The sequence below is a fragment of the Pezoporus occidentalis genome, unplaced genomic scaffold (genome assembly GCF_034315485.1).
Source record: "Pezoporus occidentalis ecotype Australia unplaced genomic scaffold, CSIRO_AGI_Poc_V1 ctg297, whole genome shotgun sequence".
NCBI classification, from domain to species: domain Eukaryota; kingdom Metazoa; phylum Chordata; class Aves; order Psittaciformes; family Psittacidae; genus Pezoporus; species Pezoporus occidentalis.
The window spans coordinates 211473-234528 of NW_026914907.1; the positions used below are offsets into that span (position 1 = coordinate 211473).

The following is a 23056-nucleotide window of genomic DNA, read 5'->3' on the forward strand; positions in this document are numbered from 1 at the left end:
AGCTTCCAGTGCCTAAAGGGGCTTCAGGAAACCAGGAGAGGGGCTTTGGACAAGGGCCTGTAGGGACAGGACAAGGGGGAATGGCTTTAACCTGCCAAAGGAGAGATTGAGATGAGCTCTTAGGCAGAAGTTCTTCCCTGTGAGGGTGCTGAGGCGCTGGCACAGGTTGCCCAGAGAAGCTGTGGCTGCCCCATCCCTGGCAGTGTTCAAGGCCAGGTTGGACGGGGCTTGGAGCAGGGTGGTCTAGTGGAAGTTCAACGTACCTGGCTGAATGTCTGTGATGGAGGTGTGATGAGTGAAAGATTCCATTTGCATCCTATTCTAGAAGAGGATGGAAATGTACTACTACCAGGCACGCCTAGTTCTTTGATCTTCCTTTGTTGGTTGTTGTGGTTTAACCCCAGCTGCTCCCACCCACCTTGTTCCAGCTGTGGTGGGAAGGAGAATCAGGGGAAAAATTAAGGTAAAAAGCTGTGGGTTCAGATAAGAACAGATTAATAATTGAAATAAAGTATAATAATGATGGTGATGACAATTCAGAACCATCTTTGCTCAGATACAGACTTGTTTAAACTGTAAAGACTTTTCATAGACTTATGGAATGGTTTGGATTGGAAGGAGCCTTAAAGCTCATCCAGTTTCAATCCCCTGCCACAGGCAGGGACATCTTCCACTAGACCAGGTTGCTCTAAGCCCCATCCAACCTGGCCTTGAACACTGCCAGGGATGGGGCAGCCACAGCTTCTCTGGGCAACCTGTGCCAGGGCTTCACCACTCTTACAGGGGAGATCTTCCACCTAAGATCTTGTCTTGGTCTCCCCTCTGTCAGGTTAAAGCCATCCCCCCATGTCCTGTCATTATGTGCCCTTTGGTCTGACATCTCATAGATCTGTGACAATGTCTTCTCTTTTGGCATGTACTTTACTTCTGGTGACATGTGACAGCCAGGGGTGACATGATTTGACAATCGCAAACCAGAAAGAAGGTCATCTCTTTAGACTGAGCAGGGAGAGGGATAGGAGAAGAGGAAAACCCACCAGTTCTTGTTTGCAAGTGTTTTGCTGTCCTTTCAGTGCTCTTAGCATCTTAAAGTATCATAGTGCTACTGAAAAATGCAGGGGCTCTCTCAGCTACATACCATATTGTGCATTCCAGTAAGAAAAAGGTAGTGTAACGTTTGATTTGTCAGACACCATGTCATACTCACTATATGACATCAGAGAAGGGTTGATTGTCCACAGCCCTGCTATTTTCTCAATACCTAGCAAAGCCAAAATGGCTAGGTGTGTTGAGGTTCATTCTTTAAGTGAACATTACAACAAACTGTAGCAAATGGTGCTGCAATCAGATGTGGGTGGTGATTTTGTGCCTGTAATTGCACACAGATTCATTACAAGGGGAACATTTTCTAGAAAAGCGCTTGAACAATTTAATGAAATAACTGGATAGCCTGGAAAATTAGTAAAGCACCTTGCCATGTGTCTCTTGTTATTGCTGTATTACAGTCTGAGTAGGAGAAGGGATGGAAAAAAAAATCAAAACTATTGGTCTCTGCTTGACTAGAATTAAGAACAAATTGTCTTTGTCCAGGTCTTCTTCTGCCCAGAGGAGCCCTCTGGATGGTGATGGTTATGAAAATCATTTTTCCACTGGACTAAATCTAACACCTTTTGGAAAAGGTGTCAGTAATGGATTACTGACATATCTGTATCTTTACCTTTTTTTTATCCACATTTTCAAGCACTGTGTGAAGCTTGTTGAATGTTATCCCCTTGTAACCTAAATTAATGATGCTAAACCAATCTCGTTTAACACTGCTAAATGCACAGGAAGGGAATTTCAGCTGCCCGCTGCACACACCTGGAAGTACTGGTTAGAGTGCTTAAAGATACCATAGTTTGTCAGATTATGGTTCGTTTTTTTTTTAGCTTTCTGAGTAGAATGAGTTTAATGGTGTATTTATTGCAGCAGCACATAGTATTCATGTCATGTGTGTGAATTTTCAGATGCCCGAGATGAGTTCCATTGCCACATCACCTATAAAGCCTGCTCAGGATGAGCAGTCACTAACTCCTCCAGGGAAGGTGATTGCCATCAGCACCAGGAGTCCCAGTTGTGCACGAAATCAATCTGGCCTTCGCAACAACAAGACTTTTTCTCCTGGTGCTGCTTCCAGCTCCTCAGGTGAGTGTTCATGAAAATGCATTTCAAGAGGTCACACCATTAGTACCTCAGCCTTGATGAGTACGCTCAAGTAATGTAACACCAGGGGAATGAGGTACTTCCACTTGTGAATTTAACTGTTTAAGAACATTGATATGTGTTAATTTCTTTAGAGTTACTGTAAATTCATTAGTACTTTGAGTCTTGGAGAACAATGTATGTCAATACTGCAGTTTACAGTCCAGAAGAACTCTGAGACGTTAGTATCAGGCACTGGCAAAAGACACTGGCATGTGCTGTAGTTTAACCCGCAGACACAGCTCAGCCCCTCAAAACCGCTCACTCCCCATAGCTGAATGGGGGAGAGAATTGCCAGAGTAAAAGTGAGAAAACTCGTGGGGTGGATAAAGGCAGTTTAATGGGTAAAGCAAAAGCCACATGCACAAGCAAAGCAAAACAAGGAATTCCTTCACCACTTCTTATCGCAGCCAGCGATCATCCAAGAGAGCATGCTTCCATCCTGTGTAACAGTGACTTCTGAAGACAAATGCCATCATTTCCAATGTCCCCCTCCTTCTTTTCTTCCACCAGCTTTATGGGCTGAGCATGACATGGTCTGGAATATTCCTTGGGTCAGCTGAGGTTGGCTGTCCTGGCTGTGTCTCCTCCCTAGTCCTTGTGGACCCTTAGCCACTGGTGGTTTAGGAGCAGAACAGCCCTTGGTGCTGTATAAGCACTGCTTAGCAGTAACTGAAACGTCCCTGTGTGATCAAAGCCATTTCCAGCACAAATCCAAAACGCAGCCCATACTAGCTCCTATGAAGAAAGTTAACTGTATCCCAGCCAGAACCAGCACAAGCTGACAGATAACAGTGTATGGGATCTGAAAGAGTGAAGGTTTACAGAGCGCGAGTGTGTTAAGTTTGTTGATAAAATAATTCATGAAACTTTTCTGTGCTCTTCTGCCATTATAGAATACAGAATGATTATGAATTACCTTTTAGTAGAAGCTACGTATTCTAGATCTTGCAAGCCCCAGTCCTGCAGACAAAGAATTTTGGTTCTATTCAGTCCAGTTGCAATGGCCAGCAAATGTTTGACTTCAGAAAAGCTCGTGAAGGTGCCAGGTTTACTGGGAACAACTGAGATTCTTGGCCTGTCCTTTTCACACCCTGCTGTAAGAAGCAGTGGACTATGAGCAGTTTAACTGATACTGCAAAGCACTTTGGGCACTCTGTGGTTTTAATTTTAAAATGGAGTTACAGTAATTTAATCTTTGGCTAAAACTGCATTGTGCGTACCTTCAGACAAAGATGTACTTGCTTAAATAGCTAGTAGAAAGCCAGTAATTTAATAGCTCAAACAAGTTGTTGTATTTCAATGAGATACACAGGCTTGAAGGACACATCTTTTCAAATCAGACTTCCTTAGCTTGTGATATTCTTTTTTATGAGATAGTTCTTAATGCTTCCATAATGCCTTAAAAATTCTTTCTAGAATAGCAAGATCACAGTACTTTATATCTGATACCCTAGGAACAGGCAGCTGTTCTATTAGACAGACATTCACTGATTCAAAAAGAAATCTATTTGTCCATGTTTGTCTTTGATTCTCTTTGCCGAGTTCCAGTTGGGTTGTGAGGCCTTGTGGTTTGACATGCTGTAATGTAACACAGAGTCAGGAAGTGAAAAATACAGCCTGTGTATCCCTGCTTTTGTATGGTACTGAAGAGACAAGTTGGCTTCAGCTGAGCTGTTTGGCTGGAACAGAGGAGTAGAAGTGTGTGCAGTACAACATTCTACCTGGTTCAGCTCCTCAGCAGCTCTGCTTGGGGTGAGGCCGCAGGCAGCGGCATTCCAGCATGTCCAACGGATACCCAAGCAGGTTGTTTTGGTAGACAAACTGAATCTCATTTACCACCCCTGATAAAAGTCTTCTGGATCTAAACTAGGATTGTTTGTGATCTGGATTTCAACCTTTTGTATACAATAATTATGGTGCTGCTTTGCCTCCTCAAATACAGCGCTACTAAATTATTGCAGTAATGTGGCTATCAGAAAGGAAGCTGCCCGCTTACTTTTGGTCATGATCCTTCTAGGTGCGTTCCCTCGTAGAATTTGGTCCCGAGTCCATCTAAGTGCTATATACTTCTATATGTACGTCAGGGGTAAAAGGAAGACATGGGAAAATGGGGGCCCTCTGGAAGGAAAAGGGAGACCTGGTCACCTGGGACACGGAGAAGGCTGAGGTACTCAATGACTTTTTTGCCTCTGTCTTCACTGGCAAGAGCTCCAGCCACACCACCCAAGTCATAGAAGGCAAAATCAGGGACTGGAGAATGAAGAACCACCTGCTGTAGGAGAAGATCAGGTTTGAGATCATCTAAGGAACCTGAAGGTGTACAGGTCCTTGGGACCCAATGAGATGGAGCTGCAAGTCCTAGTGGAACTGGCAGATGAAGTTGCCAAGCCATTATCCATCACACTGGAGAAGTTGTGGTAGTCTGAAGTTCCTCTAACTGAAAGAGGGGAAAAATAGCCCCCATATTTAAAAAGGGGAAAAAGGGAGGACCCAAGGAGCTACAGACCTCACCTCAGTGCTAGCAAGATCATGGAGTGGATCCTCCTGGAAAAACTATGCTAAGGCACATGGGAAATAAGAAGGTGATTGGTGACAGCCAACATGGCTTCAGTCAGTGCAAATAGTGCTTGACAAATTTGGTTGCCTTTTTGATGGGCCACAGCATTGGTGGTTAAGGGAGGAGTGACTGACGTCATCTACTTGGACGTGTGCAAGGTGCACTGTCCTGTACAGCATCCTTGTCTGTAAACTAGAGAGGCATGAATATGATGTATGGGGGTGGATCCTCAGTGGATGAGGAATTGGCTGGATGGCTGCTCGCAGAGAGCTGGGGTCAACAGCTCAATATCTCTGTGGATATCAATAATGAGGGGTTGGTGTCGGGACTGATCCTGTTCAGCATCTTTCTCAGTGACGTGGACTGAGCACCCTCAGCAAGTTTGCTGATGACACCAATCTGTGTAGTTCAGTCAGTATACTGGAGGGAGGAGGAGGAGATGGGATCCAGAGGGACCTGGACAGGATGCAGAAGTGAGGCTGTGTGAACATCATGAAGTTCAACAAGGCCTTTTTATCCTTTTTATCTTCTTTTTTAGGTCTTCAGGTATCAGTGTGCCTTTTGTGGAGCTGTCAGTGTTTGCCAGTGCTTTTAGTACTTCTAGAGTGGGTGCAGGTTATCTTCTAAGCTTTATTTTCTACTGAGTAGGTCAAATCATAGAATGATTAGGTTGGAAGGGACCTTAAAGCTCACCCAGTTCCAACCCCTTGCCACATTCAGGGGCACCTTCCACTAGCACAGGTTGCTTAAAGGTTTTTTCCAACCTGCATTTTCACCCTAGCAAGATCCCTGCAGAGTGGGCACAGCAGTGAGGAGCCCACAGTAAAGAGAAGTGTAAACAGAAAGTTCTACTTGGAGCAGGTGCTGTTATTTCAGTGTGTTTTATGTATTCCTAAGACAGTCCATCTTTTCAAAGATACTTTGGTAAACTGATCCCTGCTGTGTCATTTCTCTGCCACCAGAATACTTTTATTGTGGTTGCACTTTGGATTGCTATGGGGAAGAGGTGAGAAGTGTGGACTGTAAATGAAGCATCAGCAGGTTGTCGAATGAGCTTGTCTGTATAACACGGGAAAGTGTAGAGTCCTGCATCTGGGCAGGAACAACCCCAGGTTCCAGTATAGGTTGGGGAACGACCTGTTAGAGAGCAATGTAGGGGAGAGGGACCTGGGGGTCCTAGTGGACGACAGGATGACCATGAGCCAACACTGTGCCCTTGTGGCCAAGAAGGCCAATGGCATCCTGGGGTGTATTAGAAGTGGGGTGGTTAGTAGGTCGAGAGAGGTCCTCCTTCCCCTCTACTCTGCCCTGGTGAGACCGCATCTGGAATATTGTGTCCAGTTCTGGGCCTCTCAGTTCAAGAAGGACAGGGACCTGCTGGAGAGAGTCCAGCGCAGGGCAACGAAGATGATTAAGGGAGTGGAGCATCTCCCTTATGAGGAAAGACTGAGGGAGCTGGGTCTCTATAGTTTGGAGGAGACTGAGGGGTGACCTTATTAGTGTATATAAATATATAAAGGGGGAGTGTCATGAAGATGGAGCCAGGCTCCACTCAGTGGCAAACAATGATAGGACAAGGGGTAATGGGTACAAACTGGAACACAAGAGGTTCCACTTAAACTTGAGAAGAAACTTCTTCTCAGTGAGGATGACAGAACACTGGAACAGGCTGCCCAGGGAGGTTGTGGAGTCTCCTTCCCTGGAGACATTCAAAACCCGCCTGGACACATTCCTGTGTAACATTATCTAGGTGTTCCTGCTCCGGCAGGGGGATTGGACTAGATGATCTTCGGAGGTCCCTTCCAATCTCTGGCATACTGTGATACTGTGATATTGTCTTCCCTTACAAAAAGGATAGTGGGTATATAATGTGTTCAGTGGAATGGGCCTTCAAGTATTTTTCTACAAGCTGAACAGATAAACTGGTTAACAGAGTCTGTGTGGGGCTTAAATTCTAGTTTCTTTAGTAGTGTAAAATCACATTTAGTCACTTTCTTCTGAAGATTTCAAAGCAAGTGAATGTTTGCAGTAGCCTTGTGAAGCAGTTAAAAACTGTGAATTTGCAGGTGGGAAAAAAGAAGTACTGAGAGTTGCATGATTTGGGACCATGCAGATGGTGACAGATCCAGAATCCATAAATCTCTGCTCACTCTGAGCCTTCAGTTACTAGTTACTTTGTTTTTGGTTTTGCTTCATTTAAATTGCTGTTCAACACTTGCAGGTTTGAGAAACCTCCCCAGACATCTCTTGGTGGCTGGTTCTTCAAGTTCTGGAAGCACTGATGCAGACGGTGGACTCTTTGCAGTTCCTACGACTCTGCCACCCAACAGCCGCCATGGGAAACTGTTCCTGCCCAGCAAAGAAGCAGAACTGACCTTCCGGCAGCACTTGGACACAATCAGTGTGAGTGAGGTGATCGCATGAACAAAGCAGTATGTTGTGCCTGAGCCTGCTTCCAGTAGGTATGACAGGATGGTGTTGGTTCATCAGGAGGTATGGGTTTCTTATGAAGCAGTGCTGCTAGTTATGCTCTAGCATAACATTGTATTAGCTGAGATTAGCCAGAATTTGACTATCTGACTGTTCCTTGCAGTGACATCACCTGTTGAGACCCCAGTCTGAATGCCATCACATGGCTGGTTCACTCTCTAATTAAGTTGCTCCAGCAAACAGGTGTGCCAGCTTTAGCAAAACTGATATCCTTCTTCCCGTGCAGCTGGTTTTAATACAGCCTCACAGCTGCATTTAATTCCAATTCTAATTTTAGTTTTATATATACAATCTCAGTAATAGTTTCGTAGCAAGCTGCAGTAGTTAAATGGTTGAAATGACTTTTTGGGGAGAAAACTTTAATCTCCATAAGAAATAAAACATATATTCTTTGTGGAAAACTTTCCCTAGCAGAAGGAATATTCTGTCTAAACCAAAGCAGAGTATTTTAATAAATAGTTATGACATTATTGAAAAACAGAGTTTGGGGTCTGTGTGCTTAAAATATTTTCTAATGCATCTCCTTTTCTTGTCCAGATGCAGTCAGACTTCTTCTTGCCAAAGCCAAGGAAATTACGGAACAGACACTTGCGGAAGCCATTAGTAGTACAGGTCAGAGCAGTTTGCAATGTGTGAAATACCTGGTTTGCTTTCTGAAGAGGTATCATTAAGGCTATAATGATTTGCATCTAACTGCAATAAAAAACCTGACCTTCTGTCATGCATGCACTGGAAAAGTGAAGCTGAACATATAAAGCAGTTCAGTTAACAGTACATGCCTGTATTGTTAACCGGGTGTGTTATATTCCCTATGTGAGGAATGTCAACAACAGTAGTAGTCCAGTGCATGAAGCAGTTTGTTAAAAATAAAAAAATCCCCTCCTGTGAAGGCAGGTTCTGCTGTTTGGGCCTGGTCCTGGTGCACAAGCAGTGTGTTCATCTCGAGCTGCCAGTTGGGGCTATCCCAACAAGATCTTCCCTGAGATAGCTTTTCCTGCTCACTGGTGGCTGTTAACTGGGGTGGATATAAACCTCTGTAGTGAAATAAAGCACAACACTATTTGAAAGAACAGTGATTTCTGCAACAAAAATGGGACTTGCAAGATGATGTGTGGAAGAAATAGCCTGGTGTCATGGAACTTTGTTAGGCAGGTGTTAACCTCCTTTAAGACTGCTCTGATAACCCAGTGAAAAGGCACATGCTGTAGAGAAACCACAGGCAGGTGGAGAGCATACAAGAAATCTAAAACCAAAATAATGGAAACTTGTTTGAGGGAAACAAAGTTACCAAATGTCAGTATGCCCTGTTGCCTTTTCTGCTCTGTGTGATAGTAGCAGGCCTAGAAATGACATACGTACTGGGTTTTTGGTTCTGAGACATTCTGGGCTATGCAATTCCATCTGCTTTAGGAGTCCCAAGTACACACAGCTGCCGTGTTAATTTACACTTAGACTGTCGTGAGACAGGTTAGTTTTACCCTACTGATGATGTGTTGTTGCAATAGTAATCCTGCTCAGTACGAGAGGAACCGCAGGTTCAGACCCCTGATGCGTGTGCTTGGCTGAGGAACCACTGGCGCGAGGCTACCATCTGCGGGCTTATGACTGAATGCTTCTAAGAGCCCGCCTAGACACTTGTTGTGCTATTGCATCATCGGTCGCTCGTGATTGACTCAGGAGATGACAGTCTTGTTCAGAATGCATGGGTAAAGGGCTTTCCGAATCTTCGTTAGCAAAGTCAGGCCTTCCTCACAGGACAAGGAGAATTCCAATCTTCAGACCCGGGCTGCTGGAGTTTGTCTAGCCTTGTATGGTCTTCCATCAAAGAGAAGGAGACTCTTACAAAACCTATGACCTGTGGACTTTGCTGTCACCGTCCTAGCTAACTAGGCCATGGCAGTTAAACTTCAGGTTTAAAGGGTGGGGCCAGTTCTGCACAATCTGTGCTTCACCTAAAAAATCCACTGCGCAGCCTGGAAGGGCTTACTCTCACTTGTCTGTATGGACAGGCGAGGGTCTAAACGGTATGACAAGGTGCATAGGAAGCTGTAGATCCAACGCTGCATGTGGGTGGACCAGCGCATGGGTAGCTCGAATTGGCTCAGGAGTTGACAGTCGTGGTTGGACACTTCCTGATTGCCTAAGCAGCCTTTTTTCCAGTCAGATTTGATATCCCACTTGCCCTTGGTCATCGTGCTTGTAGTAAGCGTGGTTAAAGCCCTTCCCAAATCTTCACTCGCGAAGCCAAGCCAACAATTGTAATGGAAGATCAGTTTGCACACAGGCTGGATCCCATCCTTAAGATCACTGCTGTAGTTCTGCAAGGGATTTGAAAATTACTGCAAGTATAAACAGAAAGGAGCATGGTTCTGTTAAGCATTTCTCTAAGAATTGGCCATGTGGAATATTTTTCTTACAGTAGTTTACAGGGAAAATGCATGACTCCTATCTAATTTCTTTCTCAAGATTACACAGACCTTATTGTTGTGTCTGTTACGCGATAGTCATGCCATGTAAATAGTCTGCTTATTCTGGAAGGTATCATGAGCTTTTGTGCTTTAGAAGATGAGCTTTACCCTCTGCTCTGCGTTTAAATGCATTCTGGTGTATTGTTTCTCTCATGCAGAGAACGCTGCTGCCCAGGCCATCTGGAAATCCGTCCCAGCATGTCTGTTCCTTTTCGATCTTATCCAACTCATCCATTACAGGTGAGTCTCTGCATATCTCCTCTCAAATTTTATGCTCTCAAGAGCTGGCCTGTAAGTGTTTCTTAAAACTGCATAAAGGAATAACTTCTGAAAAGAGAACAATATCCTTTCAAAACCACAGTCATTTACCAGTGTTTGAGTCACTTCCTGGATGGTGGGATTGTTCTCTTGGATGATTCTAAAGCAAGTCATGATTATGATGGAAATTTTTTTCTTTCTTTTCCCAGTATTGAAAGTAGGGAATAGTAAGGAGTTCTTTACAAAGAGGCAAAATTTTGGAATAAATTCATTAGATAAGTTGTTCAGGGTTTTTTTTTTTCCTGTAGGGTGTGATGATTTGTCTAGATTTTATAATGACCTTTTTCTAATACCTGAGGATACCATTTAAGTTTCAGACTGTGTAACTAATACACTGCCCATTTGTCCTTTCCTGCTTATACACTCTTGAGTACAATGGTAGTATGGGTGATCTCAGCTTAAATCTCAAAGTCAACATGAGTCTTTAAAGGTTGTCTTCATTGTACATAAGGAGTGTAGCTGGTTAGCTTCCATTACTATTTCAAGTCTGTTTCCTTATCTCCGCTACTTGCCTTCCCGGAACTTGCTACTGCTTGGAATTTGTTTGCTTTCATTGAACTGTGTTGTACTCTGCTTTAAAGATGTTGGATTTCATTTGCTTGAGAGGTATTTAATTCTTCACCCTAGGGAGAGGTTCATTTCGGCCAATCCAGTCCTCACTGACGAAAGCTGCTGTTTCCCGTCCAATCGTGCCCAAAGTTCTTCCAACACAGGCCACCAGTCATCTGTCCAGTAAGTCATTTCTGGACAAGACAAGAGTCAATGGTCTGTTGAGAGCTGTGTAGTGTTTTCTGTAGCCTAGGTAAAATCAGTGCCTTTGGGAGTTACCAGAAGAGGGCTGTGTTAATGAGATCTTGCCTCTTGTGGCTTTGTGTGACTGCAGGAAAGGAGCAGTTGGTGGTGAGGCAGTCTGAACTCTGCTCCTCTGCTGTGTCTGAGGTGCAGGCAAAGCATGCGCTCAGCGTTTGTGACCAGAGTTGAGCTCTTTTGTGATGTTTTGTTGTAAGAAAAGGGGTTGTGACATATTTGAAAGAAACTTACAAACTGCTAATCTGCTAATATGGGATTATGAATTCTAGAAGAAAAAAAACCTCTTTATGTACCCCAAGCAAATGTCTGGCAGCAAAAGAATGGGTCCCCCAATTAGGATAATTAGTGAGGTGAAAGCAGTGACTGCCTCTGTGTTTTACTTAGAGGATTCCCTGTGATGGGAAAGCATTCAGGGCCTTTAAGTGGCTTTTTAAAAGATCTGAGTGAGGTTGATCCTTCAACAAGGTAAGTTTTTTACATTGAGTCTAAACAGTTGCTAGAGGCGAGTACCAAAATAAGGCTGTGTTGGGGTTAGAGCCCCCTAGTAAACTGTAGGAAATTTCTAGAAATTGCATAACCAGGTACTTTGCAGTCAAAGAAAAAAATTGCAGGAAAGGGCAGGGGTTGACAACTGGGATGTTTCTCTGAACTGGTCTGAAGTACCTGGTAATTGTGGTGATGGAATGGGGCAGAAGAATTAACTTTAGGTGGAAGAAATACTACACTTTGAAGAGTTACAACTGGTACTACTGGTCAAATAATGACCATTTTAGCTTTTTGCATATGTTAAGTTTTTTGACTCTGAGTCACAACAGAGTCATTGCCTGAAGAAAAGCCTTGTAATGGGATTTTTGCTTTTTTGTTTCACAAAAGGTGCTATTGACTTGGCAGCTAAAAGTGCTGGTATTATTCCTGGGAGCCCTGTGCCTGTCCTGGATGCGGATGGTTTGTCAGGTGTGTCTCCGCTGTCATCAGACAGAGTGACCACAGTGGTAACAGCGCAGGAGTCAGCAGTGCAGCAGAACAGAGGCTCCATCACCACAGTGGAGGTCAGTCTCAAGTGTGCTTTTTACAGTAGTTCAGTGTCTTCCATTGTGTAAAACAAAAAAAAGCCATGTTACTAATGAATGACTGTTCAGTGAGCTTTCTCCTGGAGCTTGCTGTTAGACACTTGGATCATAGCAAAGCCAACCCAAATTGTATAATGTGTATTTTGGGGTTGAGGGAACAAATTGAACATTGAACAACATTGAACAGATTTCTGTCTGACCCAGTGGCTTTCAGCTGTGAGACTGTTGAAATTGTCCATCCAGAAACGTGGGTTTGAAAAGAAAGAATAGCATTTCAGTAGACAGTAATTCAGGAGGGAATTTTGGGGAAAACCTGGACTTCCAGGTGTGTACTAGGAATGTAAACTCTGATTTCTCCTTGCCCATTCTGAGACCCAGATACATGTTGGTCCATCGTCATTTTCTCAGGGAGTTGCTGGATAGTTTTGAAAGGCACAGTATGTTAAAAGAGCACGCAGAAACAGTGATAGGCATGTGTCTCTCACCTCCCCAGCTATATTTGCAGCATTTTATGTAAATGAGTGTCACTCACATGTTTTCTGTTGTGCTTCCAGGGCTCAGGCCCCGGGTGTCGGGTTCCATTCATCAGCCTCCCTGCACGGCAGGAGCAGGAGGCAGTTCCTGATGGCTTCCAGGTAGAGTATGTGTTGAAAGAACAGTCGTGTGAAACGGGTAATGTTCTGAAGACACCACTGGTATGGGTAGCTAAAACCCCTGGTTCGGAGGTAATGGTATATACCATTGGTACTGTTTTGTGGGATTTGAAATCTTCAGCACCTGAAGAAATTTGAAGAAAGAAATTTTGGAAAGCTGCTTAAATTCATGTGGCTACTGTTCTCTAAAAAAGCAAAGCAAAGCTGACAGTCCTTGTCCTTTTGAAGGTCAAGCAGGTTTTATATATGTCCTTATACAGTGGTGTAATTGCCCTGCTGTATTGTACATAGGTATTTTCTACATCACAAAGAAAGTTTTCTGCAGGTAGAAATCCTCCTGCTTGTATGTTGCTGAAGGAGGAACATTAAGACTAAAAGTACGATTGTGTGATCCTCATCAGAATTTCACTTTTTTTTTTATGCTGGATCCATAAGGCATAGATACTTAAAGTAACTGTGGCAGCACCTAAGTTGCAGGTGTTGTCATCCTTTTGCCAATTCCTTCTCTGTTGGGGTCTAGGACCTTGTATTAGATACTTAAGCCTCAGAATATGGGCTTCTCTATTTTTTCAGTGGAAGCACTCTTCACCCTTCTTGTGACAAGTACATGTGAAAAAGGCCCAATTAATTTGATTTGAGAGTATAAAGCAGAGGAAGATTTTAATTACATTTTGATATAGTACAGATGCTAGGACATGAATCAACATTTATTTGTTGGTAATGGGGCCTTAGGTTCTGATTCTTGCTCTCAGGATGGCTTTGTATATACTGCATCAGAAGAGAATCAAGCAGTTCTGTGGTGATGTACTAATAACGAGACTCATTAAAAAATGTCAGTTGAGCTTTGGGAAGGCTGTAAAGAGGAGTGATCTGGCTGTTCAAAATACTTATATACTCTTCAGTCAGTTACAGGTTTTTTGCCTATACAAAGGCAAACTAGTACTTAATTCTCCAGAACTATCTTGTAGGTTCATCAAAACCATGTTCATATTATTACACTTGTTTCTGTTATGTAGGCTGTATTAAAAATTCTTTGGAACAATACAGACCCTTGTTTTTTCCAATTATTTGGCAGAATATGGGATGAAGCATATTTGTTTAAGCTTATAGATATTTTTCATTAAAATAATTCAAATTTATCATACGAATAATATATTCCTAAAATTTTAGGATTGTCTGCTGGATTATTAGTCTTCTCCTTCCGCCCTCCTAAAAGTCAGATTATAATTTGATGTTTAGGAGCTAAACTGTTGATTTTCAGGTGGATTTCCAAGTCCTTCATAGATTTACGAACAGTTAACTCTGTTGCTTGTAACAGGGCACATCAGTCCTTTCTCTGTCAGAACTGTCCAAGACTTCCCTCCAGAATGGTCTTTCCACCCCTCCACTTCCCTCATCAGAGGCTTCCAGTACCCGGCTCTCTCCTCCCAATGTTTCTGCTCTTTTGGATATTTCTCTGCCTGGACCACCTGAAGATGTGCTTTCTCAAGGAGAACCTGCCACTCAAATCAGTGACTCTATCATTGAAATAGCTATCAGCTCTGGTCAATACAGTAAGTCTGAACTCAGCTAAAGTCTTCCTATTAAATAATTCCCATGTCAGCATAAACTTTTTCAGGAAGCAGTTGGGGTTGTTTGTTTTTTTTGGTTTGGGTTGTTTTTTTTTAATATCTGTTAGAAATAAAATTACGTGCCTAGCTTTTGGTTTGTAGCATATATAGGTGGTTTTCTTGTTGTTGTGGAGTTTTTGGGTTGGTTGTTGTTTTTTTCATTTCTGAACAGAAATTGATGCAGTGTCCTGTAATTTCACCACATTGACTGAATCAGTGATTCCTGATACTGGCTTACAGGTGAAGGTGTTTCTCTCTCTCCTGCAAAGCTGAATGGCAGTGACAGCTCCAAAAGTCTTCCGTCCCCATCAAGTAGTCCTCAGCAGAACTGGATTGCGTCCCCCAGCCATGATCCCCAGTGGTACCCCAATGACTCCACAGATTCCTCTCTCAGCAGCTTGTTTTGTAAGTGTCAGTGTGCAGAGAACTGCAACAAAACAGCTCTTCCCTTAAAAAAAAATGTATGTCATTGCTCATTAGAAGTGGATCCTTTGGAAAACTGTAAACCCTTTAGGATGTTAGTAGAACTCTTCCCTTACTTTTTGCTTTCATTTCAACAGTGTTGCCTTGAATACATTTTCTTCCTCTTTACAAGTCTGTTCCTGAAAGATCCTGTTGCTAGATTGGGGCCCATACCTTGAGACAAATAACTCCTTGACATTCGTAGTCTTTTTGGAGCCTGACTCATCAGTTAGGTTGAGACATTTTGGTTGTTCTGGCAGAATGAAAAGATGCCATTGGCTTTGCTATTGGAAAAATAGGCTTTGTTCTGTGCTTGGTGAGCATAATCTCAAAGACATGATCACTGGGTTTGTTTGGAGTTTGGTTGGTGTGTTTTGTTAATTAATATTTAATGTGTCTCTGTACTCTTAGCAGCACACTGATGGTGTTCATGTTGGTAACATGCTTTTTAAGAGATAGAAGAAATAGATCTCTGTCCTCCCATTTTCTACTTCCCTGTCATCCTCTTTATCCTGCAAATTGCAAACATTGGGTGCAGTGACTTAATGACATGCCTGTTCCTTATAGCGAGTTTCATCTCCCCTGAGAAGGGACGAAAAATGTTGCCAACCCCTGTTGGGACTGCCAGTGGCACCTCCTTACTGGGACCCAGCCTTCTGGATGGAAACTCACGGGACTCTTTTGTGTCACGGTCTCTAGCAGATGTAGCAGAGGTATGTCATCTAATTACAGGCAGCTGTCTGCTTCCTTTTTTAGTGCAGTGTTATTGTGTATCATTCATCATTCCTTCCTGACAAGGCAAAGATGCTTTGACATCTGCACTTAAGCTCAGTAAAACAAGGTGACAGTCTAATGGAAAGATGTAAAATTACTTGGTGCAGTAGGTCCAGAAGGAAGAAGCAGGAAATGGCCAATACCAGTTTACCTGAGAGTATGGCAGAAGATCCTGTGCTGCTGGGTTATTTTCTCTGATGGTGGAATTATCCTCCTGTTCTGAAATCTTTTGAAGGGGTAGAGTGAAGATCAGCAGTTGTTAAGGCTTTGATACGCTTGAGGACAGAACTCCCTTTCAAAGGGACAGACTGGAGAAATAAGCTGCAGGAACATAATGGCATTCAGCAGAGACACATGCAAAAGGAGTAACCCCAATAGCAGTATAGGCTGGAGACTGACTGTTTAAGAAACAGCTCTGCTAAGTGCATGAACATCTTGATAGACAGCAAGCTGAGTATGAGCCAGGATGTTCTGTGACAGCTAGAAAGACCAACAGTGTTGTCGGTTGTTCTAACAGGAGCATAGCCAGTAGATTGAAGTAATGATAATCCCGCTTTACTCAACAGCTGAGAGACCATGTCTAGAATATTGTGACCAGTTTTGAGCACCTGATACAGGGAAGACATTGGTAAGCTGAAGTAAGCTCATTAGAGGGCCACCAAGACAAGCAGGGGGCTGAAGCACCTGTCTGATAGGAAAGGCAGCTGATACTGAGCTTGTTCAGCCTGGAGAAGGCTTCAGGGCAGTAGGGGCCTGGCTGCCTGACAGTGCTTGTGTGGAAATCATCAAGAAGAAGTATACAGGCCCTTCAGAGTAGTGGTGCCATGTGGGAGGAACAAGCAAAAGCTGAGTTGAAAAAGATTCTGAGTATGTATAAAGAAAAGCCTTTTCACCCTGAGGACCGCCAGACAGGGGAAGAGGTTGCCAAGAAGTGCTGAGCAGTGTCTGTCTTCAGAGCTCTTCAAGGCTAACATCAGTAAAGCCCTGAGTTAGCTTGTCTGTCCTTCTGGGTGACAGGACCTTGGGTGACCTTGCTTTGAGCAGGAGGTTGAACTAGAGACCTCTTCAGGTCCCTTCCAGTCTTAATTACCCCACAGTTTACAGTTGTTGACTCAGTGTAGTGTTATGTACATTGTAGCTTTGGGGGGCTTCCCCTGATGGAAGGAAAACGTCATTCCTCCATGGCTTTTTGTGTTTGGATAAGGAGGTTCTGTACAGACCTTGTAAGCAGAAGCTGCAGCAAGCCCATGCTGTTTTAATGTGCCCTTGGGAGCTTCAGACTCTGCACACAGCTCCACCTCCTGGCCTAAATACAGAGATTATGCTTACTTACTTGGCGGTGAGACTCTGTCAAGGAGTGTGCTAATTAAATGAATATATGATAATTTATTTGGTATGGATTTGATGTGACATCACAGCCTTACAATCTGCCTTCAGAAGAAAATGGGTTAAGCCACCATTTTAGGCACACCAAAGCAGCTGTTGTGGCAGATGTAGGATTGCATAGGAGTCTTCAGAGGAAACAAGTGTAACCTAAAAATGGCTTTAATGATGGGAGCATTTTGAAAGGCCTTTTAGTAAGTGTCTTGCAGAGAATCAGGTTTTATTTACAAATCCTTAGAGGTTATATCTATAAAGTAATAGAGGTAGTATCTATAAAGTGCACCTTAATGCTGGATTAAGGATAAGCAGGTAAGGCCCACTGAGACTGTAGATTGGGTTTTTTTTAGAGGCTTTCAGTTGTTCATGGACAAGAGCTATTCTCTTAACTCAGATAAAGTGAGATAAAAGTGTATCTTTCATATGAGGAGAGGCTGAGAATGAAGGTGAGGAAGCCACACTCAGGACAACAGCAGTCACAGATTGAAACATGAAATTCCATTTGAAAACAAGAAAACTTTATTAATGTGAGCATGTCAAACATGAAAACAGGTTGCCCAGAGAGGTTTTAGAATCTCCATTCATGGAGATAATTCAGCACCTGAATGGACAAGGTCCACGGCAACCTGTTCTGGCTGACCCTACATGAGCAGAATGGTTGGACAAAATGATCTCAAGATGTCCCTTCTAACTGAAAATAGTGCTGTGGTGCTATGAAATTTCTACTGACATGTAGCTCTTGTTTTCTCTCATGTCTCTTGTAGGTGGTGGATTCCCAGCTGGCTTGCATGATGAATGAGAACAGCATAGATTACATATCTCGTTTTAATGACCTTGCCCAGGAACTCTCAATACCTGAGCCAACTCGCAGGGAAATTCTGTTTGATGGTGGTGCCCCAATTGGTGATCTCTCACAGTGAGTGTGTAAGACCAGCAGGCTGGTGTAGACTGTTCCTCTAATGTCAGAACTTGCAGCGCTGGATCATGGCAAGGGCAGGTTGTAGAGAAGCAACTGAGGTTCAGTTGTTCCTGTCCTGTGCGCTTCTTGCAAACAGAAGCATTGTCTTCAGAGGTGTGAAGAAGTATTTTCAAGTCCTAGAATGTGCAATATACTGGGAACAACAAAACATGGAACAGTATTACAGGAAATGGTGTGTCCCCTGCATCAGTGATATGGCAGCTTTCTGGGACAGTCCTGGACTTGTACTTCAGAATGGCCTAAGCAAGAAGCTCAAGGAGGAAATAGCATTGCCAGAAGCTCCACTACATGAATTATTTTTTGTGTTGTAATCAGAATACCATGATTTGGGATCCACATTTGAAGCTGTGGAAGATGAACGATGGGGTTGGGGATGGGAAACATTTTGCATTTTGACATGTCCTGGTTGGCACTCTTTTTGTCAGTCAATCAAACTGAAGTTCCTTGCATTCTCTTCAAAGGAGCTGTGACTCTACAGTGCTTCTTTTTTATAGAGCAGTCTGTTTCTTTGGCTGTGTTTTGTTGTTGACCATTTCAGCAGGGCACATAGCTGCTTTCTTGGTTTGTAGGGGAGTTCTGGTTCACCCTTCTCCCAGACTGCATGGATCCTTGGGGAATTACCTCTATTTTTAAACCCCATCGCATGGCACAGTCGTCATTTTCATCATCCTGACTGCACTCGTGTTTTCCATCTTTGAGATTCTTCATCCCATTGCACAGTTCATCCCATGAGTGGGGGAGTGCTTTCTTGCTTTCTCTGAAGAATGGTTGCTTTTTCAATCAGGAAATACTGCAAAAGAGCCTACTGGAATCACTATGAAAGGCTTGTCGCAATTAGTCTTGGCTTTGCTGGAAATCTTTATATATTGCCATCTTCACAAAAACTGAGGATTTACTTGGGAGAGGAAATAGGAGAGAATATTATAATATGTAGAAACACATAACATGTTAACACTAAAGTTCTTGAGAACCGTTTGTGTCTTGAAGAGGAGAGGTGTTAGTCCAAGCTTAATCCCTTAGTACTTCCTTACTTCCTCCTTGTTCTGTGAATTCCAGATGCTCTGTAGTACCTCAGGGCATCATTTTTCACTATAGTCACTCTCAGGCACTAGTGGATATGGTACTCCCTCTACTGAATCCCTATGCATTCAAGGTTTTAATATTGGAAAGACCCAGATCCTGATACCAGTCAGTTCAAAGGAATGTGAAGTTACTTTCTTGAGAGCTAGTTTTCCATCAGTTCTACCTTGACAACTCAGGAGACTTTCCCTGTTTCCTTTCCTATCAGTCATGAGATGTAATACTTTTATTGCACCCCCTTTTTAAGCACTTGTCTGCTTCTCCAGTAAGAGGATATTCTTTGGCTATTTTAAGTAGCTCTGAACTGATCCAAGGGGCTAGTCATATATAAACCTCAACTTTCTATTATTAATAAATAAACAAAACTTCTCCATCTTGTAGGCTATTACCAGGAGTTCATTTTCCCAACTTGCACTGTACTTGGTGTATGTAGCTCTACCTGCCTTTAGCTACTTTTACAAGGCATTTGACAGGGCGTTTCTTCTTGTAACCCTGGTCATGATGCACTGATTGTATTTGCTGTTTTCCCAGTCACTTCATCCTGCTTTATGTCTATTTTTAACCACTCTATAGTTTACCTTATGCTTTCTGTCACTAAGAGAAAATGTAACACGCTTTTTGATGCACCTTTTTTTGTGGCCCAGAACAACCTTCCTGATTTCACTCAAAAAGTAGTGACATTTGGATGACATTCCAGGATGCCATGTGTCAGGTTGCAGCTCTTTGACGTAGGAACCATACAGATGTGCAAAACAAGCATTAGAACAACTGAATGTGCCCAGCAGGGAGGCAAGCTTGTATTACTAGCAACAAAACAATCATGACTAGAAGAATGGAGAGTTTCCTACCTGTGGGCTAACTTCTTATTCTGACCACGTCATGTGTTACATTAAGTCCTGGCATTATTTCTCTTTCGTTATTCTTTCAGAGCCTTGTTAGAGAATTCTGATGAAATTATCAGGAAATCATGTAAACTTAAAATATAAAAGGTTGAAGGCTGTCAGAAAAATGAATGCTGGGGATGGTGTCGTTCTGAGCATTGACCCTTGGTATGGAGAGGATACCCGTGGGTCTCAGGAGTCACTCCCTCTAAAACTTTTAAGTTTTACTTTGAGTTGAGCTGTATTTTGGTGTGGTCTTTCCCAGATAGTTTCCTCTTGGGTTTGACTTCTTGCATGAGTAATGCTGATTATTCTATATGCTGTACCTCCAAAAATCCTTTGGATTTGCAGGACAAAAGCAGAGGGCTCCTGCCGTGGCTGTGGATTACAGGACATGCAGGATATGTGATACATTCTAATCAAGTACTGTATAAAAGAACAAACCTGAACTCTTAAACTTCTAAACATGGAAAGAGCAGCCTGATGGTTTCCGGTGTGTTTAGATGGCTTGACAAACGTTTTATGTTTACCCCTGCTGGTAATGGAGTGGATGTGATGCTAGGTTTGACTCCTTGGTTGCCTAGAACAAGTGCCAGTGTTGCTGCACTGACATGGCAGAGCACCCAGGACCCGTGACATCTTGACGTAACAGGGACCTGTCATGCTGCACTTCCTCAGCCCATTCCATTCCCATAGGGGAATAATAGAATAGCAGAATGAAGTCAGCAGAATGACTATTCTAATGGTGCCATGAGAGCAGGAAACTATAATATTCTGAATGTTTGGAAGTAGACTTGGACCACCAAGTAATAACAAAGTGGAAATGACAGAGGTCAGTTCAGCACTCATAATTTTGTGGTTAGAAATGTTTGGCATCAGCCTCTTGAAAGTTGTCATTATGAAACAAAATTTGATTTCAGAGCTGTAACACTTCGTAAGCTCCAGTTCAGTCACAGAGCCCTTTCAGGACAAGGCTTACCAGGGGAAAAAAAATTGAAAATAACATAGATCATTGTGGTGATATTGAATCAATGCAGAATTTGTTGTCCCTATTACGTGAAAGGTCACTTGAACACACCTCTGAATGCACCAGCTCTAGATTTTAGGTGGATGTGCTTTAAACAGTTCATGCCTAAAGCTGCTAAGTGAAAAATTAGTGGGTTGGGGTGTGTATACACACACACATATATATGCATGCTTGTGTGTGTATATTTATTTTCTGTAAAACACAGAACTTACTCATTTTTACTTACTCAACCTCCCCAACAGAAGCAGTAAGATCCCTTTGTGTAACAATGCCAGCCCATCCTGCACACACATTCTGGCAGGTTACATGGACCCACATGCAATGGGTTTTGATGTAAATGTGACTTTGTCAGCTTAACAGCTCCTTGGGGCACTGTAGGGTGGTTAGAGAAGACAAATGGACACTAACAGCTTCCATTATCAATTGTTCCAAGATCTCCCCGTGTGACTATGTATAATAAGGAAGTTCTGAGTCATTTAGGAAAGTGAATGGTGGAAAATGCAGAGTTTGTTGCCATCATGGTCTGGGTGACAAGCAGCACTACATCCTAGGTACTAGAGCTGCCCGTGTGTACGATGAGTTTTCTGCTGGGTGTTGCATACTGATTACCCCCACAATTCATTTTATCCTTTATCATTAAAGCTGCTAAGCATAGGAATACTAACTTTTTAATACAGCCTTGTTAAGCCTTTTTTTGATACCCCTCTCTATTTTGAAATGAAATTAAGTGGATTGGATCAAATTTAACCCATAAAGACATCTCATTTACTGACTTCACAGGTCCCAGAGTGGAAATTGAGTTGTATTTTGTTTTTAACAATCATACTTTGGATGCATTTATAACAAAAGTACTGCACTTTTTTTTTTTAACCTTTTCAAACCTTTGGATCTCTTAATTCCACAGCAGTTTGTAAATGTTGACTAAGTGAAACTTTTGCAAGCACTACAGCAATAAGTTATCATTAATTACTGAAACATGATAACTGCTTTAGAGCTTATGGTTCTGGCAGCAAAATTTAATGCTGTTTCTTTTAATAATAGTTAAGCCATATCATCTAAGGTTTCTGGCTTGAGATGTGAATTTGTTTTATAGATTATAAATATACCTATATAGTGTATGTATAAAGCAGAATGCCTGTCCTTACTGATTATTTTTTGTACCATATTGTAAATTATATTATTTATTCTTTACCAATTTTGGAAAAAGGTGGTTTTGTTATTTAATATAATATACAAAAGCTGTTAAACTTCCTCTGTTTAAATTTCCAATTCAACTTGTAAAGCTGTTTTTATTCTTGTGCATAAATACATACTAATACTTGATCTAACTTGCATCCAGTGTGGTACTTGCTGTTTATGCCCTCTCAGATGTTTGTTTGTTTTTATTTAAACTTTATTTAAATATTAATGGCCAGGAAGAGGAGGGTGCTAAAAGTTTTTCCATAAGGCTAAGCCTCCCAAGGTGAGAGTGTGGTTTCAGTGAAATCGGACTTCCATTGGCATCTCCCATCCCATCCTGCTTTTTACCATGGTGAGAGAAGGGGGGTGGGAGGGATGTTTGGCTTTTTTTTTGCCTTCCCCCCCCCCAGTAGTGTCTGCTGACTATCACAAATGGATCAAACCAGAGGGCTGCCTGTCCTGTCTTCATCTATGGCCACCAGGATGAACAAGGGGAAGGAAGAAAAAAAAATAAAAACATACACTACCAATCAAAAAGGTACAATAAAAATGGTATTGTACATTTTGGGGTTGGTTTTTTTGTTTTTATTCTAGCATTTTTTTTTCCTTCACAGCTTCGGATAAGCAGGCAGTATTCAGGCCATCATGCTGTGTATAACCACTATCATATAACCCTGCTCAGACTCAAGGCCCAGGTTTCCTTCCAAGCTGAATTATCCTGTGATCTATGTCATTAACCAATTCTTTTTTTGTACACATTTAGGATTTTCATCTCTGCACTATCCAGTGGCAACTTTAGTTCAGTTTTGCATTGAAGAAGTGCAAGAGCATTTGTAAACTAGGTAAGAAATTAAAAGGATTTTTAACATCTCAAAACCTTTTAACATTCTGCAATACTTCCTTTTCCCTCCCAAGAATGAGGACTCATCTCTACCACCTGGGTACTGAGAAAAACAGCACTGTAGGACCAAGCCTGAGCTCTTTCTGTGCAGCTTCTCACCCCCACCATGCTGGGCAGCCTGGCCACGCCCTTTGGGGAAGGAATTGTTCCTGATTTCCAGTCTAAAGTTCTCC

At 42.5% G+C, this 23056-nt stretch overlaps 1 protein-coding gene across 5 annotated transcripts in view; it reads left to right on the forward strand.

The window, feature by feature from the left end:
* Positions 1–22131, forward strand: part of CRAMP1 (cramped chromatin regulator homolog 1) — a 50698-nt gene extending 28567 nt beyond the window's left edge. For 4 of the 5 annotated variants that reach the window (XM_062626687.1, XM_062626684.1, XM_062626683.1 and 1 more), the window contains exons 11-21: positions 2007–2184; positions 7023–7213; positions 7829–7903; positions 9918–9999; positions 10705–10809; positions 11761–11936; positions 12512–12592; positions 13929–14163; positions 14461–14625; positions 15250–15395; positions 17601–22131. In XM_062626687.1, coding sequence (XP_062482671.1) covers positions 2007–2184; positions 7023–7213; positions 7829–7903; positions 9918–9999; positions 10705–10809; positions 11761–11936; positions 12512–12592; positions 13929–14163; positions 14461–14625; positions 15250–15395; positions 17601–17756 — 1590 coding nt within the window. In that variant the 3' untranslated portion in view covers positions 17757–22131. The remainder of the gene's footprint in view (positions 1–2006; positions 2185–7022; positions 7214–7828; positions 7904–9917; positions 10000–10704; positions 10810–11760; positions 11937–12511; positions 12593–13928; positions 14164–14460; positions 14626–15249; positions 15396–17600) is intronic. The other variant, XM_062626685.1, reaches the window with a different exon arrangement.
* Positions 22132–23056: the final 925 nt, after the last annotated feature.